We start from the raw sequence: 20,917 nt of genomic DNA on the forward strand, positions 1-20,917 counted from the left end.
GGTTCTGCTGTATATCTTTAGCCACCAATACCTATTTCGCGCTTGATCGCATTTTCACACACTACGAGAGTTTCCAAGAAGGATGAATTTTGTTTAAACGGTTGTGAGATTAGTCGGACCAAAAGTACATCAACATAAAACCGCCACAACTTGGGCAAATTCCGAATAAAGTGGGTATCAACCTGCCACGCAGGGGAATCGAACGCTCAAAACGCAACCACCATGCCCCAATATCGGAAAACGAACAAGTTAAATGCCCTGAAAAGAAGATGGAACCACACAGGACGCGAACAACTTCACAGTAGCATCAGAAATAAGTTCAAGATCAGCCGCGCATAGACCAACTCACAACCCAACAGCAATCAACAGCCACTAACTAGTGACTCGCTTGACCCAGAGATTGTTGCCATCGCCAGAGTTCTCCTTCTCGTCCAAGCGACGCCACGCTCGAGCAATCTTCATCCCAAGATCGTGCTCTTCTTTCTTGATATCCGCAATCTCGCCTTCGATGTCATTGATGCTTTTCTGGACCTCGGCTTTCGCAGCCAGATCATACGCAGCTGAGGTAGGCTGAATGGCCTTACTCAATTCAGCGATCAACGTCTCCAAACTATATTTGCGCTGAGCAAGATTGTCCCTCTTGGTCTCCATTGCTTTGATGCGGCCCTGCGCGTCTAGTGGCACCTCGGGTGGGGGCGAAAGCGACCGCGCGGGCATCTGCCCGACAGGTTGTTCGACCTGGGATGGAGTGGGCTTTCGGGCGGGCTTGGTCGAAGTCGTCACGCCGGGTGGGACTGGGCGACGGCGGGCCATGATAGAGGATATCGATACATCGTCTGTCGATCGGGTTTCGAGCTGCAAACTCTCCCGCGGACTTGCATCTTGACTTCCGGGTTCGGTGGCTGTGTATGTAGTTGCACTGAAACGGCTCCTGGACTCATCACTCGTGAGCATCAGGTCGCCGAAATCGTTGTCGAAATGGAGTAGTGGCTTGTCCTCCTCCGGCAGGCGGATTGGCGCGTGCTCTGTTACCGGTCTTCGGGGAAATGACACTGGACCACCGGCGGTGATAGTGGTTACAGTTGTAGGAGCGAAGCTAAAGTTGTCGAGCTGGGGACTCATCTTTAGCGCACCGTTGCCGTTGCGCTTGCTGGAATGCTCCTCCACTGGAAATACACGTGATGTCGATCTACTTCTGGATACCTTTTGTGAAAGATCCTCGTGCTTCGAAAAACTGCTGATCCGGTGTCGAGCTGCGTTGAGAGTCTTCTTGGGATTGAAGCCTTGGCTCCGGTTGGACGTAGGAGCCCCGAAGGCAGGAGCCCCGGAGGCTTTGTAAAAAGAGGTGTTGCGGGTATCAACCTGGCTAGCTATCCCAAAGTCATTCGGTTCGGCCGCAAAATTATCCCAGCGTGTCAATTTGCCAGAGATAAATCGTCTAGAATCCTGATAATGCTGGGGAGGTTGGACAGGTTGAACCCGGGAATGAGCGGGTGTGCCATCATAGTCTGCCTGGGGAATAGGAGGTGACGATGATGGTATCCTAGTCTCCTGTCGCGCATCCTCCGGGAAATGGTCTTCATCCCGGATAGGTGAGACACAGAAACTACTTAGGCTTGCCCGACTTTGAGCTTCAAGTATCGGCGAAACAGTAGGCGAAAGGTCTAAGGGTCTCTGGATATGGTCCCCCGGGATGGAATCCAGCTGTAGTGAATGTAAATCGCTGGTTACCATTAGATGTGCTATTAAACACGTAGCAAACACACGACTTACTCAGGCAGTGCGGGCAGTTTTTGAGGGACCATATCATGCACAGGGTCTGATGTGGTGGGTGGGTTGCCATTCAATATGGGGCCGCTGATCGAGAGCCGTTTGGGCTTGTGAAACGGCCTTTTGGACCACATATTATCTCACGCTCCCACTGCGGTACAGGATTGATTTTGGTCGGAAAAGAGAGGGCAGAATTCCCATAAAACGATGAAGAAGCTCAAATCACAACCAGGTTGAAAAAGGGAGTGACGAGAGGTAAAAGGAGCGCAAAAATTTGGAAGGGGTTATATCTTTTGGGCCACAATGCGCAGCCCACCACAGAAGCCTGTAGAATATAGGACGAACGCAATGATTCTACAGATATAAAAACGACTCGAGCGGCTAAGCAGAAAAGGATGAGAAAGAAGAACTAGACAAAAACCAACAAAATTGAAAATTGAAATAACCTGGCATCTGCTAATATTAATAGAAATGGCCAGATTAAAAATGGGGGTAGGTCTAGTGGAGAGAGCTCTTTGAAACATTTAAGGGACTGCCGGCCATTTGTTACGTTTTTGAATCTGAAGCCCGAGAGAGCCTAGTCTCCAATCGATTCACTAGAAAAGTAGCTAGATGATTTCTAAATGTAATCCTTGCGAAGAAGCCAAAGAATGGCAGAGAATGTGTGAAGGATCACGTGGAGCGGGGGGAGAGGTCGATGTCATCCCGAACCTCCGGACTTGCTGCTCTCTTCAAAGTTCAAAACACAATCTGTCGCAATGGGTAAATGTCCCACGTTGCTCATGGTCGAAACCACTGCTAATTTGGGAAACTGTAGATAGTTCAGCACCACAGGCTGAAGTGTTCGTGTCCCCCAGATCCCACTCGATAACGGAAGACGAGACACCAACCCAACTAACCGCTTGCTACCCAACAGGATGTCTATCGCTTCCCCTATCAACCTGATCCTAGTCTCCCTCTTTGGAGTCTTGGTGTACTGGCACTTCCGGCCCAAGGCGCCAATCACTCTCCCCCGTGCTCCGCCGCCAACCGTCTTCAAGACCTACACCCCCAAAACTCTTCTTCAGTTCAACGGCGAGGAAGGCCGCTCCGTCTACCTGTCCGTCCGCGGTCGCGTCTTCGATGTCACCCCTGGCAGGAACTTTTATGGGCCGGTATGTCTGTGGATCGTGAAATGCCATCGGGCAGCGCCGTTGGAGCCGAAGCTGACTACAATGATTGGTATAGGGTGGACCTTACGAGAACTTCGCTGGTCGGGACGCCTCGCGCGGCTTGGCTTTCCAGAGCTTTGATGAGGAGATGCTGACCAAGGACCTGTCGGCACCGTTGGATGATCTTAAGGATTTAGATGCGGAGCAGCTGGAGAACCTACAATCGTGGGAAGACCGCTTCTTGGAGAAATACCTAGTTGTTGGAAAGTTGGTCGCGGAGGGCAATCCCGAAGCTCCGAAATAGGGACCGCCTAGTAAAAAGGAGTGGGCGGATACAAATTTTGGAGTGTACGACAATGACCGATATGGAGCGTGTACAAGGACGAGTGTGGGTTTCCAACACAAGGATTACGTGTTTTGCTTTTTCAGCGTCAATTATTCAAAAGCGAGTCAATGGAATTTCGGGTTTATTTGAAACACTGTCAATGCCCTGGAGTGTAATGCAGCTGGCCATTGTTCTGCTGCTGGCATTAACGCACGATAGAGACGAAACTCCGAACACAGCCGAACCCATGCCTCGCCCCAAAGATCAGAATCTCAGAAACCAATATGACCAGATAAGAAGAAGTTGAGTAGGCCAGCAATATCCATGAAACCATCAGATGCAAGGAATCCTGAAGACTTCAACGTTTCCCATTTATGGTCTTCTCGGTTAGTCACATCGCCCATCCCACTAGCTGTTTAAAACTTGGTGAAACGCCAATGAAGTTCCAGAAGTTCTCTAGAGGGGAGGGGAATTCCTGTGATGCTTTTCGCAAGACATTTTTTGGGTTGGCGACATGGGGCTTGTATAAGGAGTCAAAATAGTTGGTATGTCTTGACGTTGTAACTATTTGGGGCATTCCATTTAGATTAATTAGGATAGTGAAAGCTACTTACGAGTAGAATCCATCTCACTAATGGGTGTAGTAAAGATCAAATTTTTTTTTTTTTTTTTTCAAAAATTCCAATGCACCATTGAACACACACACTAAGGCCATTTTCCGGTTGGTCAACTTGGGAGGGTCTGATGATCGACCTCGTTGCTGGAAAAAGCGAGGATGTTCCATCTTCGGGCCGCAGCTGGACCAGCGATCTTGCCTGTATCAGTGAAAGCTTACATTATCATGGGAAAGGCTGACCCGGAGAATAGGGCTCGGTAAGCGTTTGCTCTAGAGTAGCGACTTGGTATTCTCGTTTTGACGCTGGCGAGGATAGGGCCTCGGACAGTAGACACTTCACTATAACGGTGCTAGCAAGTCCATGATTTTGATGTGCACACAGTAGGTACATCCATCTTTATAGACATTGGGGGGTGAATCACCCTGAGGTTCAAGTAATTTGATTGGATGGGAAGGTGAAAGGGGACGGGAGTGTCAAATGTGGATCGCTGCAGATCAGTAGATCACGTAACCATGTACGGAGTAGTTAACTAACTAGGCAATTTCCACTTACCTACAGTTTCGACATGGGTAGTTTACGAATCCATCGTATGCTTTGCTATCTCGGAATCAAGAAAGCGGTTAAGAATCTACAAAAAACGCACATTGGAATTCAAATTTCAGATCTCAAATGTCATTATCATCGTAACTTAAAAAGATATCACAAAATCATGTTTGAAGAAGCCAGTGATCCCAACTTTGTCGCAGAAAAAAGAAAAAAAAAAGAAAAAAAAAAGGATCTGAATAGAAGAACTGTAGTTTAAAGCTCCTCACGCAGTCTTTCCGTGTGCTCGGAGACCTTCTTCTGAACCTTTTCAGCAGCTTCAGTGCCTTGGGCGCGGCCGCTGGCAGCGCCGATCTTCAACTGATCCACAGCCCACTGCAAAGTATCCATGATCTTGGCGTAAATGGTAGCTTGGGGGCTTGTGGTGCCGTACTTAAAATACTGAGCGTTGCGCCGGGCTGCAGCTCGGAGCTCATTGATACTCGAGCCCTGGTAGGTAGGAATACCGTAGTTGTCCAAGTATCTCTTGAGCTCGGATTGCGACCATTGATCGAAAGTGGCATCCTTAGCTGTTTCAGTCGCCTGCGCGAGAGCAGCAGTTGCAGAGGCGTACTGTGCCCCGCCAGCCATGGAAGCCTTGGCGTAGGAGTCTTGGGCACTCTTGATAAGCTCTTCGCGTGAGGCATCAGCCTGCTGGGCAGCCTTGTGATTCACCGAAGACAGGTATTTGCTAAAGAGGTTAACCAAGGATGTCTTAGCCAACAGACAGGTACGTACTTACACCAGATGTTCTTTATCCCAAGTATCAAAGTTGTACAGGTTCCATCCACCGGCAGCCTTGTGGGCGCTGGCGCGGACCTTAGCAACGAGTTCATCCCGCTTGCCATTCTGAGGGACGGGAATGTTTCGGGCATCAAGGAACGCCTTCAGGCGGGATTCCGACCAGCCATTCAGCGCAGTCTCAAAAGCATCCTCGATCTTCAGCTTGGCATAATCGGTAGCGCTTGCATATTCATTCCCAGCTTTGGTGGTAGCAGCACCAAACGCACCTTCCACAGCGGAAGAGGCACTTGACACCTGACCGGAAAGATAGTGACGGTTCTTTCGGGCCAGAGCAATGAGTTCATTGCGCTTCGAGCCTTGAGGCACCTTGACATTATGCTCGTCAAGATATTCTTTCAGCTTCGAGTCAGACCAGGCGTTAAAAAGCTGATTACTCAGGGTCTCCTTGGCGGCCTTAGCTTCGGCGGATGCTGAAGCAGCAATGCTCTGAGACTGCAAGCTGATAACGCGCGAGTTGCGGCGAACAGATGCAATGAGCTTGTCACGGTAGGACGGCTGAGGCACCGGCCATCCACGCTCGTCGAGCCATTCCTTGAGATCCGAGTCAGACCACTCCTCATACAGCCAGTCTCCGGGGTAGGAAGCCGCTTCACCAATCTTGGTGGCGATCTTCTCATAGTTCTCACGCGCGGTCATGATCAGAAGGTCACGCCGGCGGGGCTGGGGGGAAGGAATGCCGTGGCGATCAAGGAATGCCTTCAACTGAGAGTCGGACCAACTATTTCGGTCAGCTTTCATTCAGGACAGGGATACGTGAGCAGCTTACGTGTCAAATATCCATTCTCTGGCATGGTGCAGCTCATGATTGATATTATCGGCAGCTTGTCCAAGGGGCTTCTGCACTCTGTTATCCCAGTTAATTTTGACCAGGTTCTCCAAGTCACGGCGGTCGGCAGGACTGGGGTGGGGGATATCTAAGTGAAGTGTGAGTGCATGAAGCTTATTAAAGAGGAGTGCCACATACTATGGTCCGAGAGCCATCGCTCAAGCTCAGTTTCATGCCATTTGTTGTAGACTGTTGATAGTGTTAGCTTGCGAAAGGAGATCTTAGTACCCAAGAAACCATACTAGCCTTGCTCCACCAGCTGGAAGCCACCACTACATCAGTGGAAGCGAGCAAGCAGATGAGGCCAGTGGCCAAATGCAACTTCATCGTGGGTTATGTTTGATAGAACGATAGTGCTTAGATGTTTGGCAAGAATGAAGTACGAATATGCCAGTGAAAAGAATTGTGAAGGAAGACGTTGAAGAGAGCCGCAAAAGCAAGAAAGGGTGGATGATTGCGCAGTGACGTAGTTGGGGAATTTGCCTTGGATTGAGCTGGAGTGCATGAATCATCAATTCTTTGGATATTCTGCCCAGATTTGGGACATGTCTAAGGTTGTTTCTTTACATGATTATTATATTATCACTTCTCATCTACAAAGTGCTTCTGCTCTACACATCTTGGTCTCTGGGAATTGCCCAACACCGTTTAGCGTGCTCATGCATCCCCTTACCGCACGCACCATTAAAAGCCTTACTTCTCTCCCATTTTGACTCGCCTCGGTGATTTGCAATTAGTGAGTTGCTTACCATTGATCCCGTATCTCTAGAGCTCTGCTCGCATCCACATACTATGCACCTAGATGTGGATCTGCGGGTGCATCCAACAGATCTCCAGTAGCATTATCCAGGAGAGAGAGAGATTTCATCTGTGCTCACCGATTAAATCAAAAGCGATGAACTGGCTGTCAAGAGAGAACTCGAAATCGAGCCCCTCTATCGGATGGCATTGGAATGTTTTCTCCAAGGAGCCAGTCGTGGTGTTCCAAAGCTTGAGCATTTTACCCCTTGGGGAAGTTGCCAGAAGGTGAAAAGAATGGAGGACCCGAATTTGATCTTATTGCCCATCCAGAGTTTGTTCCAGGAAGAAAGAGCCTGTCCTGGTGTCTGCATCCCAGAGCTGGATAGTGCCCCCCGAAAGGGAGGCTGGAATGCGGCTATAGGGGAGAATAGATCACCTCACAAGTCTCACACGGCTCGTCTGCAGACTTTAAGCCTTGTTAGGTCGGAATAGGCTCAATTGTGGACTTGGCTATTCTCCACGGTTTGGTCTCTTTGTCGACTGAAGTAGAAACGAGAACTTTGCCGCTGAGTGCTAACGCACCATCCGATCGAGGAGAAGCTCCCAATGGTTGCTCTGAAGAAAGACTGATAATCTGGCACCACATTGCAGCTTTTCCATCATCCGTATCGCTGTTAGTGGAAAAGGTCATTGACCTTACCCCGCTTGAATGGCCCTCGTAACACCGTTCGGGTTTTGGTATACCTGGGCCAAAATGCCAAAATTTGACTGTTCCGCCGATGCAGGGACGAGGAATTGACTGCCAGGGGAGAAAGCCATAGAGAACACGCTATCAGTGTGTACGAATTTTTAGTATAATGTTCTCCGTGCTCATGTTCTTGTCCGTAGTAGGTCGTGGGTGTAGTTGCAACCTTAGAAGACCATTGGCACTAATCCTAACTAGGAATAGCGCGAAGCATCAAGGCATCAAAGCATCAGCCTTGGAAGGAAGAGAGGGGTGCCCAACGAGGTACTCGAGTTTATGATCTTTTGGGAATTACTTCTCATTGTCTTTGAAATAAACAAATTCCCTTCCATCTCGTCAAGGTTGAGAGCGAAATCTCCAATGTGACGGATTGGTGTAATCAGCTGTAGTCACGAGCTCCCGAACCCCGACCTCCTCATTTGAGCTTCATACATTTGAAAGACAACAATGGACTCATACTGTCGCGAGCTGGCCTCGCCAGGCGTTTTCCAGACTGTGCTATCTGTGTACGTTCTCCCGAGTCGAAACTGAGAATGCCTCCATAATCACTGACGTGCGATAGCCTGATTATCCTCGGTATAATCCTCTCATACCTCCCCCAACACATCCGCATCATCTCCCGACGAAGTTCCTTCGGTATCTCCCCATACTTCGTCCTCCTGGGTGTAACATCGGGGACATCGGCATTTGCCAATATCCTGGTATTTCCATCCACCGCGCAAGATGTCGCCTGCTGCCAGGAGATCAGCGGGATTGCATGCTTCGCAGGGCTGCTGGGTGTCTTCCAGGTGGCCATGCAGTGGCTCTGTTTCTTTTCCATGTGAGTTGAACGAAGCACTGCGAGGGTTTAGATTCCCCAATTCCCAATTCCTGACCGAACACCCACACTCAATGCCGAACCCGAGCTTGCCTAACTGGATCTAGTCTTTTGTTATACGTAATCTATTTCCCGCGTGCCACTTCCCCCACAGACCCAGTGGGCACCGTATCTTCCACCTCCGGTGGGCCGACCTACCGCACCGCGCTCGTCATAACGGGGATATGTCTCTTGCACGCGCTTGTCACGATCATGATTTCACTAGCGTTCGAATTACGCCACCCGGCCGCTGTCTCGGCCTGGGCGAACTTCCTCGGTGTTCTAGCTGCGATCCTCGCGTCGATTCAGTACTTCCCGCAGATCTATACTACCTTCCGGCTGCGTTGCGTGGGGAGCTTGAGTATCTCTATGATGTGCATCCAGACGCCCGGGAGTCTTGTCTGGGCTGCTAGCCTGGCTGCCCGTAAGGGTTGGAGTGGTTGGAGTATCTGGGGCATTCTAGTTGTCACGGCCTGCTTGCAGGGTACCTTGTTGACGATGGCAATCTATTTCGACTCCTTCGGATCCAAAACCGAGTGGAAAGTTGGGCAGCCGGCTGGTCAGAATGAGGTTCCCGATGGATCGACTCTTGCTGGTGAACCTGCGCATGAGGAGCGACCATCTGAGGAGACGCCGCTGCTTCAGAGCCAGTGATGTGCGTGCGCATGATAGGTTTGCTATGCGTTGCTTCTATATACTACTATCCTGTAGCTTGGTAGAAAAGAAATCGCGTACAGTTTAGAATGATCGGTGATCCAAAAAATAAATTCTTAATAAATCTTTCCATGGGCATGTCGCAAGTCGAGGGGTGTCACTTGCGACAAAACGACAGATGTTTAAACCCGATCGCCACCGAGGTATATCCTCTTCACAAGAAAGCGCATCCCCCTCCCATCGCGTTGGGGTTATTTGTTTCGGGGCCCATAATTTACTGGGCGCTGTAGATCAGACGGAAGACGTCGTTGAGCACGAAGTAGCTTCCGGCACCATCGGGCTGCAGCTTGAAGCACTGGGTGTAGTTCATGGGCTTCTGCTCCTCATCGACCTGTTGATAGAGAAATTGACATTAGCTAAGAGGACAGCAGTTATGGGCATTCAACATACGAGGAGAGCGCCAGTAACCAGGACAACAATGCCATCTCCGCTGGAGGGCTGGGCGTCGAAGGTAGCAATCTGGTGCTGAACCTTCTGGAAGGGCAAAGCCTAGAGTTGCAAAATCAGAATTAGAGTACTTGAGATGAAGGATTTCGGGATTGACGAACGCTGAGCTTCTCAGTGATGGCAGAGACACCCTGGACCGAGCTGGTCTCGAAGGTAAGCATAGACTGGTCACGCTATTGGTTGATTAATGTTGTTAGTCCACATTCCCATATCTCTTGCTTGTAAGGATATCTCGAGAGCGAGGCTTACGTAGAGGCCAGCCAGGCCAGCGCGGTTTCCGTCGAAGGTCTGGTAGTAGAATTGCACAAACTGCTCTGTGCAGGTTGATCACAAGTTAGGACATAATTCTTTGTTTATGATATGTCATCCATCTCTTGGGGCATCGGTTTTATCTAGGATGACCCGGATCGGGGGAAACAGGCGCATCGCTGGATCTGTATGGATGAAACAGGCAAGCGTGGGTTTAACGTACGAGCAATAGCGTTGAAGTCTGTACAAATCACCATGCTTGTTAGCCAATTTCTCAAATTTATGTCCGCATTGTTTTCTTCGTTAGTTCCCATCGCATTGCGCATAACATAGTCACACACTGCTGTCTGGGATCCAACTGATCAGACCCCTCCATCCCCTTCGAGAGGGGCGTATGTGAACCAAGTGTGAGGGGAAAAAAAAACATACCAGCCATTTTGATGAACTTTTGAATTTGGAATGAGGAAAGAAAAAGGGGATGCGATTGTATTTGAAGGATACAGGAAGTTGAGCGCGAAAGAGAAAGGTATTTGTTGATGAGGGGTTGTGGGGCAGGAAATGTTCTGCCAACGATGCCTGGCTGCCTTATGTGTTGAAGAGCCTCCGCTTGACAGGTCATTTAGGTGCTGCAACCGTCTCTATCTATGCAAGGGATATAGCTTTTCAATAATCGTTCAATGTTCGTGGTAAATCATTATAAGTATCTTTCAAGTATCGTCCGGTGCTATCCATAATCTGTACAATTGAATGCCCAACCTTACTCCGAGTCCGAAGCAAACATATCTTCAGCTTTGGGTCGTGGCTTTCGTCGTCGTGTTTCTGGCTCCTGCTGCCCAGCGGATTTTTCGGATTTGTCAGATTGAGTTGGGTGCTGAGGTAGCTGGAGTATCTCGGTTTGGGTATCTTCATCGCCCAATGGCGGCGTCTTAAGCATGGTCTCCCCATCAACATTCTTCAAGTCACGAATTTCCATTGCAGTTCCATCCTTTCCATTCACTGATTCATCCACTGCATCAATAGGGGTAGATAGCTTGTCCTCATTCACAGAGCGAGCAGGGTCAAACTTTCCACCTCGCTCATCATCAACTGTCTTCCATCGACTTTTGCTTTTGGCAAATGCAACAGCAGTCTGATCTGCCTGGGCCTTTTCCATCTCCTTCTGCTTCTGTAATTCTGCTTCTGTGAGCGGTGGGTTCTCAAATACTTGGGTGAAATGTTCCTGGTTCAATTGCGTAAAGCAACACCACCCTTCCCACAGATGTAAAAGGGAGCCAACGCTGCGCTTCCACTTCTCTGCTTTCAGTCGTCCCCATTTCAGGTCCTTATCCAGTCGGCCAAGGTGCTCAAACACCTTCCGCGAGCGGAGAGCGTTTTCAAACAGCTGGCGGTATCGCCATACATGGCGGACGCCACTCGTTGCCGAAGACGAGAGAATATCAGAGATTATGTAAAGACCGACTAGCTTCGCAGAGGACATATCCAATGGTTCAACGGATGGGGTTGGATTGTCGTTATCTGTGATCGCAAGTCTCGCAACACTTTTTTCCAATTCCCGATTTGGGTTGGCTCCGGTGTAAGCGAGTGGCCGGAGAACGTTTCGAATAGCCATGTCCACAACCTCGGATGCCCCTACTGCCGCATGATCGATTGCGAATGCTGTGACTCGCACAACATCTCCTCGACGGAGCTTTGAATGGGTCGTTGGAAGTCGTGCAAGAAGATGAGTGAGTTTGGCCATCTTCAAGGGGTTCAAGAAGTTAAGTTCATCGCCGCGTGTGTTGGTTCCGTCCGGTGCTCCACCAAAATTCCGTCTTTCATCTTCTCCATCCGAATTTTCTTCGTCAGATGAGTCGTAGTCGGGGTGTGACACGAATTGGTCCAAGCGAGTAACGTTTTCAAACTTGAGATGCTGTTTTGGGGGTAACCAGGTCGGACCACCCTCAAAGATCATAGCCGGCTTTTCAATGTTCTTTTTCTTAGGATCTGTGATTATTTGCCATAGTTTCCACCGGTAGTATACACCACCAGGCGACCTTGAATCGAACAACCAGGCCCACTTTTCGTCCATCTGGACTTCGGGCCGACTCATCAACAAGGCCTCGAAGCCAGGACCCTGTTTTACAAGTTGCTCAATAGTCTTGTGTATCTGCCTCAACACTCTTATGTCTGTTGGTAGCTCCACCTGGACCCGAGTGGTAGGGCCGTTCTGACCAACGTTTGATCCATACGAGCTTGGGGGTGCGATCCCACCGCGATGTGATCCTGGTGGTGGAGCTCGACTCAAGCTTGTGCCGGAGCTCTGTGGAGTAGGCTTGGCACTAAACGGAAGAGAAGTAGTAGTCGATGAGAGGCCGATTGGCAAAGGCATGTTTGGATTGATCGCAGTAGAAGAAAGGTGTCGACAGAGGGTCAGGTAGTACCCCCAGCCGAGGTATTTGTTCTGCAGCGTACTCACGGCTGTTTCGATATGAGAGGCGGCTGAGTCGCTTGTGAGGGTGACGAGTGCAGAAGAGGACTCCCGGTGGGTTGGCAATTGTCCAGGTGGTGTGATGATCTTGACATTGTCGACGGTCAGGGTTGAAGGGATCAAGGCCTTGATAACCGACGGAGATGTCCCAGGAGGAAGCGATGCGAGGTACAAGGTGGGTTTGGGAGCCGCTCTCTCCTCCTCGTCAAGTGCTCGATCGGCTTCAGATGGCGTAAGCATGTTTTCGAATTTGAGATGGTCGCGACGAGAGGGAAGAAAGGTTTCGTGGGAACGTTTGTGTGAAAGTGAGGGCGGCGGGGGGCCTAAGGGTCCATGGCCACTGCCGCGCGAAGAGGGAGCTGCGAAATGACGCCTGAGGGGACCACCACCCCTGCCTCTAGTTGTATTCGACCCTCCATCCAAGGACTGTGGTACAACTGGATCCTCGTCTTCAAAAGATCTGACAAATTCTTCATAGACTGCAGCTGTTTCTGCTTTCTCCCGGGCGCGTTTAGCCTCCGCTTCAGCTTTTTGACGCTCAAAAAGTGATTTCTTTGGAAGCGCGGAGAGTTTCGCCGAGACGTCGGGGAAGCTCTTCCCCTTAGACTCGTCCGGCATGATGAGAATCAGCTGTAACTGTACCGCTAGCCAGTCTTCAACATAAGTAGAATGAAAAAAAAACAAAAAGATAGAAATCTAAAGAGATGATATTGCTAGATGAGCTAGAAGAGTGAACATCCTAATCATGAACCAGCTATAGTAGGCGGTCGAGCTTCATCCAATTAGCGTGCGTTCTCCTCGGGCACGTGCCCGGCATTGCTTTAACTAGAAGTAGTAGGCGGTGAGTGTCCAAGAGTTTGTCCTCATCGACAACACCATGAGTTGAACGATAAGGAAACCCAAACAAGCCGGGAATACATAGGGGTTGAGGCTTACAGGATCTAGGCCTGTAGAACGTAGAATAGCCGGTGTTTACGAAGGGGGGAGAAATCATAAAATCTTTAATCAATGATGCTGATGATCTTAGTTGACCCTCGAGCTAGTAAATTATTGGTTGGACTTCAATCGGAGTGTCTTAGCGTAGGAGCTCTGTAAGAACCTAGTCGGATTAGATGAGTCGTTAACAGTCGGAATTGATAAAGTCACGAGCTGTGTTTAGAGGGATGAATGTCAGAGGTAGTTGGTAGAAAAAAACATCTGGCGAGGCTGGGCTTTGGCGTGATGCTGAACGACAGCCTTCTCTCATTAGACTCAAGCGATTTCAGGTACATCCGTCCTCGTGATGTATTTTGAAAGAATTCCTCGAGGTGCGCTTGCGAGCTAGTGGAGAAGTGATGGGAAATAGACAGTGCGGAATAGACCCGTGGCTTGGAAACAGGGAAGAGGTGATTTGCATTGCCGAGTCTCTGAAGAAACCTCACCGTTGTTCCAAAAAAAAAAATACCGGAAATGTGAGCGCACAAATTTGTTTCCTAGTAAAGGTCAGCGGGGGAGGAAATAGATGAGGTTTGCTCTATACATGCCAGACAGCCCTAGAGACCTTAGCCAGTAGTCGTAGCTTGGCGAACCCACGGTTCCCTGGAGCCAAACTTCAGGAACATGTACGGAGTAGGTCCATTGGAAATCATTCTATGTTGAAGGACTTTTGTGGTGCACCCTAATCCAATGAGAAACATCTAGGGATGTAGACAGAATCTATATGTTTGTGTTCTCGATTTGCACCGAGTCAGATGCTAACATTCTTTTAGAGCCCAGAAAATTTGTAAATGTCTGTTCGAGATTTGTACGCTATAGAAGAGCTATTCAATAACCAACCTGTCCTTAAATCTCTCCGATTCTTCAATCTATCTCATTCAGCATTTATCCTCTTTTCCTCTACTGTCTGGATTGTTTCAGTCGTAGACTTGCTTTGAGGACCCTCCTCTAGTGCAACATTCTTCCCCACGGAAACTGTGACATTGAGCTCAGTGTTCCGGTGACTGTCCATGAGAATGTTTTATTTTAAACGTTCTCGTAAATGGGAAAAGCCAATGCGAGAACGAAGCCCATCAGTGGGATTGTCCTGGCAATGTGAGCATCCTTGTTCATCTGCAGAGTGTCACAATGTTGATATCTGAAACTTGGAAATGCCCTACAAAACCAGGTTTTTCAAATAATCCACCACAGCTCCCATCATGGGAGGAAATACCATGCACCTGAGATGATTGCAACGAGCAAAGAGCCATCATGCTTGGTGTGATAACCAAGGCCACGAAGAGCTAGAGAGAAAATGGTTGCAAAGCAGCACAGTGGATTTTTTTAAATAGGCGCAGAGCTTACCTTGTTGATTCATCATGTCATTCGCCGACTCAAAACACAGAACAAGGTTAATCATCGCCACTGAAGTATAGCCCTCTGTGGTCATAGCGGCCACCGAGAAGACGCAGCAGAGGATTAAGTTTATTTCAGCCTATATCGAGGCTCGAAAGCTTTCACTTTATCAAGCCAGTAGTTACAAAACGGTTGAAAGTACAGAGGCCCTGTGTAATGGTAAGTAAGTCGGCTAGGGGAACATTGCTTGACTTCTACATCTGGGAATAGTCTTTATCATGTCACTTGCATGATTCTGTGGACTTTTGATGGGCTTCTTCGCAATACTTGATTAAATAACCAGCAACGGCTACTTCTGCTTCCACATAGCATTACAGACTCTACACGCCGAAGGACAGATCATTTTTGCTTTTTGAACGGGCCCGGTGTTTTCACCATGTTCGGAGATTTGCGCTTCCAAAGCTTCTTAGTCTGTACTTCCAATCTCAGGGAATGAAGCTGATCAGCAGAGAATGTTGAGCAGAGTGATGAAATAGGCCATCCCAGATATGCCCATTGGACATACTTCAATCTGGAATTGTCGTCCACGGTGTTCGCAAAGAAGACACGGGAGACAAGGAGAGGTGCAACAAAAGTTCCCACTCCCTGGACAGCTTTTCCTAAGTCCAGAGGGATCTAGTTATCTTTTGGGATCTGTGGATTGAATGGGAGGGGTCAGCTGCGGTTTCTAGTGTGGACAATCCAGCACCAGCAACAACCTGTCAATAGGGTTAGAAGTTCATCTCGGGGCGAGTTTATTTGTTGTACTCACAAACAGATTGACGCAAACTCCACCGAATGACATTTTTTCGCCACCAGGCCTGAAGAGACGAGATCCAACAGCTAAAACGATGAAAATGAATCCCTGGAGACGTGATAGTCCACTTAAAGATACCCATGATGACTCGTTAAATACTCCATAAACGGAGGCCTATTGATATTCACGCTTGCAGCCAAGTCGGACTTGGAATTTAGAAACAACCCCCGGGTTTTCCCTAGCTTTTCCTATGCTCCGGATTGAGCCCCAAGAAGGTTCCGGCAACGGGACAATGCGTGGCAAAGCCATACAAATCTCTTCAGATCAACTACCATTCATCCCTAGCTCACTATGTAGCACCAGTCTTGTGTTGAATCACAGAACGAACAGGCTAACCAGAGCCGTGGGCAGGGTGGTTTATTTTAGTTAGTGGACCGGATGCGAAGCGGTTTAGGTTGTGGGAAGCCGGGGAAGCTTGGGGCCGAGAGACTCCTCACACATACTTGAAACTCGCTGTGCTTTGATGAAGATGATGTAAAATCATCGATGTCGAATGTGGCCTTGCCACCATCTATGCCCAAAAATTATACTCTTTTCTGGTCAGCCTCACTGGTAAGACGTTGGGATGATCTGGGATTCCTTCACAAAGCCCGTTATATATTGTGCGCTTCATGATTTGGCTTATCGGAAGGTGCACACATATCCTGTCCAATTGAAAAACATGGTGGTCCCCAAATCGATTACTGTTATACCATGACACGCGTGCTTTCATCCGCAGTATGGAATATACGGTAGACTATGATCTAGGCGTTGTAGGGTTCGTGGTTGGTCTTTAAATCTACAATCACCCAAGAATGAATGGCCTGGGAAGACCATGAACGGGGATCGTGGCGGGAAATTAAGGAAAGCGATATTGCGTTTGCGTCCTTTCTGAGATGCAAGTGTGGAGCTGAAGACTTTTCTATAGATCTGGTGTTTATATGTGAAGCAATAGAATTGGATCTTCATCGGTTCATCGTCCTTGTTCCGCAAACTGGGGTCTTTGGTTGATCAGCTCGAATGTCTCATGTGATGCAGCGCTGAGCTCCGCGATGCACAATATCATGTTGATCAAACAGGTCTAGGTGTCAAGAATAGCGGATGGACTGCGTTCAATAATGCGCAAAAGTCTATCAACCGATGTATCTTGAGCCCATAGAAACTTTGAATATCTGTCAAGCATCTGTTGCACATTCCTATATCCTATTGAGGGGTCGTGAATTTGTTTCAGGAAGGAATAATGATTTTCCACTTCGCATCCTCGCTGTCTACTATGCGATCCTGGATGGAGAAATGCGGTTGATGGTTTGTATGATCTGTTAGTAAACCAACAATAATGTTGAATTAAACTGTATCAAATATACGATTACGGAGGCAACTGTTTTGATCTTTTCTGCTATACGGAAGGGAAAACATGGACGAATCTTTGACGGGTGAGAATTCCCCAGTTAATTGCGAACTACACGATCTTGTAGTTTTAGATGCAAGCCCTGGATGAACCAGGTCTAGAATAACGCCAAGGAAACATCTTGGGTTCTGCTGAAATGCTGGTCCATTGATACCAGGCGGAAATCAACCCCCATTTACCCAACATCAGATGGAGTCAGATGCGGTCAGATGGAGTCAGATGGGGTTGGTTCTGGATGGATCCCGTTACGCAACCTCGTACTGGAGGGGCTGGACCGAAGAAGCCCTGGCTGAAACTGTTGACCCATACGGCCGTTCCTCGGGCGGATGGGGGTGAGACCAAATCTCGCACCCTTTCTGGGTATGAGTAGGCAGATCTTCCATAGATACAATGATGATCTCAAAGCCCTCAACCCGAGATTCGAATAGAATTTAAAAGGACTGTAATGTGTATCTACCCCTATATCGTCTATCGTATCTTAAAATAGACTTTCGATTTAGCTGTAGCTGTGAATAGGAAATCCCCCAAGGCACGATCAGCTAATAAACGAGACATGATCATGAAAGGTGAATCTCCATATCTCGGATTACGATTAGTCCGCAAGACATAGGATCCGAGTTGTCCGCTCAGCCCTGAGGTCTGAACGTTCCAAATTTCCAGGTTGGGACTCTTTTTTTTTTGTTTTCATGATTCCAGACTCGAGGCCCTGAACGGTTCTGATCGATTTCTCCAGATCATGGACTCTAGAGCCAAAAACACAAAGGGGTTTGGTATTGTTTCTGAGAAAACGGTTCAAATCGGATTCATGTAGAACCAAAGTTGGAACACTGGCCTAGAGCTGGTACCTGGAATATGTAGTTATGATAGTACTCCAAACTCTGTACCGTGATACCAGCAAAGAATATCAAAATAGCACAAGAGAGCATGCGGCATGCATAGTGGCGAAGTCCATTCAGGCCCACTGTAAACGGGATGGGCTCGCTAGTTGGTCGCCCTAATCGTAGTAGCGTAGACAGAGGAGTCCCAGACACGAAGTAGATCATACAGAGTACACCGTAGGATAACAAAAAAAAAAAAAGGAATTTGGTGAAGAAAAGAGAAACAAAAAAAGAATGTGAGAAAAAAAAAAGTCCCTCAGTCCGAGAGACGGTGCAAATCCAAAAGCCAAGAATTTCAGTGGTCCGAGTGTGGTTGACTTCTTCTCCCCCGGCTCCCCTCAGTAAACTCGTCACACCAAAGTCTCAATCTTCTTCCCTTTTCTCAACTTGAGTCTCTCATCCCCATCTTCACCATAGTCAACATTGCTTCTCCCTCTTAGTTTGCTTCGCGAAGAGTCTGCTCGATCTGCTTGTTCCCCAGTCCTCGCCCATCCTCGCCGGGTAGCGAAACGGATTGATCAAACAACGAGGTGGCCCGACAGGGCTGCCAGACCGATAGGAAATGTCTGGTCAAATTTCATCGGAGCATCCTCGCTCTGATTCAAGTTCCTCTCACACACCACAAATCTCCGGCGATTCGACACCTCGCCACTCCTTCGGTCGCGCCTCCATCTCCAACCCAAACGTCTTCGCCGACGAATACTCATTAGAAGCCATTGATTCCGATCGCATCCAACGCCCCCACAGTCCCTCTTCCATTGCATCCTCCTCTACTCGTCGAGAAAATACACAGTTAAGGACCGTGAACACGGCACCGACCGAGAATGAGAATCCTTTTGGCGATGACGCTCGGGTGTCCATCGATGAACCTCATCGGTCAAGTCTGCCCCAAAAGGGGTACAGTTTTGCCAACAACCGCAACTCAACCTCCTCGCTCAACTCGACGCCTTCGATGATCCAGCGAAATCAAAGTGTTTCTTCTCGTTTCTCAATTCCCCGCGCTCTCAGCCCCTACACTGGAGCTACCGGACCCAGCCATCCATACGGTATGTATCCACAAGTTGGGGTTAGCCGGTCGCCCAGTGTAGGTAGCATTTCGACCATACGCCCAATTGAACGTCCGCTCGAAGAATCAAATGGTCCACAACATCCCTACGCGATGTACTCGCAGAATGTTGTCGAGGAAGGGATGGATGACGACATCATCCCAGTCGGATTTCCAGGCCATCATCCATCATATCAACCGCCCGCTGGTCGCCAGGCTGATGATGTGGGTGATATCATTGGACCGGATGGTCACGCAGAGCCGCTACCACCCTACTCACGCTATCCAACTGGGGTTGTACCTAAGCCTCCAGGGGCCGAGGCCACGGCCGATACCGACACACCACCAGAGGAACACCCCGTCAACAATGAAAGCCCAAGTGCGCCACCGATACCAGAAACCTCATCAGGGGATTTGGTGCCTGAACACTCTAGTGATGGGGATGACGGTGGGGACGGGGAGGAAACGGTCGCTGCGACCACAGGCATCATGGCCTTCGAAGAGAAGCTCAAGCGCAATGGGAAACAGACCGCATGCTGTGGCCTGCCGGTATGGACGTTAGTTCTCATTGCAACTATAATGCTCATTGGAGGGTGTATAGGAGGTGTCATTGGAGGGGTTTTGGGAACCAAGAAGGCTGCAGAAGCTGCAAATCAAGACGACCAAGAGACTCAGAACTCCAGCGCCTTACCAATAATCACGGTCACTGCAACTCCTCAGATGGATGCGTCCATAATATCCACCCCCACTTATCTCAAGCAAGTCCCTACGGGTCATTTTATGGTTCCTTCCGGTTATCAGAATGGATCGGGGCTTTGCGTGGACGAGTTGAACTACGGGAAAGCCTGGAAATGCTCGCAATCGCCGAGCAAATTCGAAATTTTTGTCGGCGAATCCAAAGGTCACCATTCCATCGTTTTCGATAACAGTTCTCCAACCCCGACAATTACATATGGTGCCCAGGCGCCATATTGGCCGGCTTCGCCTACACAAGCATTGAGCATGGCCATTGATACCACCGATATTGGCATGGGTCCTGCTCTGTTCTTCCTTGCTCCGTTCGACAAGTTGATCATTGTCCCAGACGATACATTCTCTAACTCCCTTTCCAAACGCTCGTGGGTGGAAGACGGGTGGGCAAACGCAAACGCCTACAAGAACCTGAAACAGACTGTGGAAGTCGGCGACAAGCCGTGGTTTTGCTGGTGGAATAACACGATAATGGAGTTCTTTCTGTACGTCAACCAGTCAACGTCGTATTCCTTGACCACTACGGCTTCCATCAACAGCGACATGGCGGCAAGCACAGCTGGCTTAATATCTGACTATAAACGCGATGAGTTATACATTTCCGATTACCCACGGAGGATCAAGATTGAGGAGCGTCGCGACGACCCATCACGCGAGTCTCCTTACTGTCAACAAATGCAAATTCGCAATGACGGGGGCTTGGCGCTCCTTTCGGGCAACATCGTCAATATCAAAGAGAATGAGCCCACACCGACTACTACCTACACCAATTATAATGGGGGCACTGCCCAGACATATACTGCGCAGGCATCTTATGCCAGCCCGTGCTACTGTGTGTCTCTGACTGACTAGTCGAACTCAACCTGAAACAATATCATTTATTCATTGTGGTCCCTCCTGCTGCGGACATAGGCGTTGGCGTTGGATTGGCCAGCGAACCGGTCTCAAACTCATGTGCACATGACCATCTTCCTTTTTGACTGTGTGATTTTATCTTCCTTTTGTCCCCGCAAGCTACTGGCCTTGTGGGATGTTTCGTTTCTTGCATTATCCGTGACTATGCCTCCCTCTCATTTTTTTTTGCCTACTGTCATTGCGGTACGACATGATCCCCATTACTCTTCGAGTTATTCTTTCATCTTTCCTGGGTTATACTTGTTCTATCTGTCGATCGGCTCTAACTGGTTCCGACCCTGGCGTTCGTTGGATTAGCATGGTTCAGGTACTGCGATATGCCTGATCATACATCGCTCTCATCTACCATGCTCTTAGGATGCTAGGTTGAGTTATATACTATCTTAGCATTTGATGAAGAAGCAGTTCTTATCATCATCTCTCTCAATCATATTGCAAGACAGACAATTTATCTTAACCCTGTGTCGGATAACACAGTTCTT

At 48.8% G+C, this 20,917-nt stretch overlaps 7 protein-coding genes across 7 annotated transcripts; 3 read left to right on the forward strand and 4 right to left on the reverse strand.

Annotated features, from left to right (window-relative positions):
• Window positions 1-249: 249 nt before the first annotated feature.
• Pdw03_1905 (GTP-binding protein rho2 domain protein) lies at window positions 250-1,904 on the reverse strand (the record flags this gene model as incomplete). The annotated part of the gene is made up of 4 exons (XM_014680868.2): window positions 250-294; window positions 350-372; window positions 441-1,723; window positions 1,774-1,904. The coding sequence occupies 4 exons, from the start codon at window positions 1,902-1,904 to the stop codon at window positions 250-252; spliced, it is 1,482 nt and encodes a 493-aa protein (XP_014536354.2).
• Window positions 1,905-2,528: 624 nt separating this feature from the next.
• On the forward strand, window positions 2,529-3,225 carry Pdw03_1906 (Cytochrome b5; the record flags this gene model as incomplete). Its single annotated transcript, XM_014680867.2, has 4 exons — window positions 2,529-2,532; window positions 2,588-2,612; window positions 2,687-2,924; window positions 2,998-3,225. The coding sequence occupies 4 exons, from the start codon at window positions 2,529-2,531 to the stop codon at window positions 3,223-3,225; spliced, it is 495 nt and encodes a 164-aa protein (XP_014536353.2).
• A 1,436-nt stretch (window positions 3,226-4,661) lies between these two features.
• Window positions 4,662-6,402, reverse strand: Pdw03_1907 (Meiotic sister chromatid recombination protein Ish1/Msc1, putative; the record flags this gene model as incomplete). The annotated part of the gene is made up of 5 exons (XM_014680866.1): window positions 4,662-5,136; window positions 5,188-5,967; window positions 6,016-6,163; window positions 6,214-6,264; window positions 6,318-6,402. The coding sequence occupies 5 exons, from the start codon at window positions 6,400-6,402 to the stop codon at window positions 4,662-4,664; spliced, it is 1,539 nt and encodes a 512-aa protein (XP_014536352.1).
• A 1,606-nt stretch (window positions 6,403-8,008) lies between these two features.
• On the forward strand, window positions 8,009-9,071 carry Pdw03_1908 (PQ loop repeat protein; the record flags this gene model as incomplete). The annotated part of the gene is made up of 3 exons (XM_014680865.1): window positions 8,009-8,067; window positions 8,124-8,381; window positions 8,486-9,071. 3 exons carry the CDS (start codon window positions 8,009-8,011, stop codon window positions 9,069-9,071), a joined length of 903 nt encoding a protein of 300 aa, XP_014536351.1.
• A 274-nt stretch (window positions 9,072-9,345) lies between these two features.
• Window positions 9,346-10,263, reverse strand: Pdw03_1909 (Nuclear transport factor NTF-2, putative; the record flags this gene model as incomplete). Its single annotated transcript, XM_014680864.1, has 6 exons — window positions 9,346-9,462; window positions 9,522-9,620; window positions 9,680-9,751; window positions 9,828-9,892; window positions 10,051-10,068; window positions 10,257-10,263. 6 exons carry the CDS (start codon window positions 10,261-10,263, stop codon window positions 9,346-9,348), a joined length of 378 nt encoding a protein of 125 aa, XP_014536350.1.
• A 321-nt stretch (window positions 10,264-10,584) lies between these two features.
• Window positions 10,585-12,912, reverse strand: Pdw03_1910 (RNA polymerase II, large subunit, CTD; the record flags this gene model as incomplete). The annotated part of the gene is made up of 1 exon (XM_014680863.1): window positions 10,585-12,912. The coding sequence occupies one exon, from the start codon at window positions 12,910-12,912 to the stop codon at window positions 10,585-10,587; it is 2,328 nt and encodes a 775-aa protein (XP_014536349.1).
• Window positions 12,913-18,287: 5,375 nt separating this feature from the next.
• Pdw03_1911 (putative Ccr4-Not transcription complex subunit (NOT1)) lies at window positions 18,288-20,372 on the forward strand (the record flags this gene model as incomplete). Its single annotated transcript, XM_014680862.1, has 1 exon — window positions 18,288-20,372. One exon carries the CDS (start codon window positions 18,288-18,290, stop codon window positions 20,370-20,372), a length of 2,085 nt encoding a protein of 694 aa, XP_014536348.1.
• Window positions 20,373-20,917: the final 545 nt, after the last annotated feature.

Source organism: Penicillium digitatum, chromosome 5 (assembly GCF_016767815.1).
Source record: "Penicillium digitatum chromosome 5, complete sequence".
NCBI classification, from domain to species: domain Eukaryota; kingdom Fungi; phylum Ascomycota; class Eurotiomycetes; order Eurotiales; family Aspergillaceae; genus Penicillium; species Penicillium digitatum.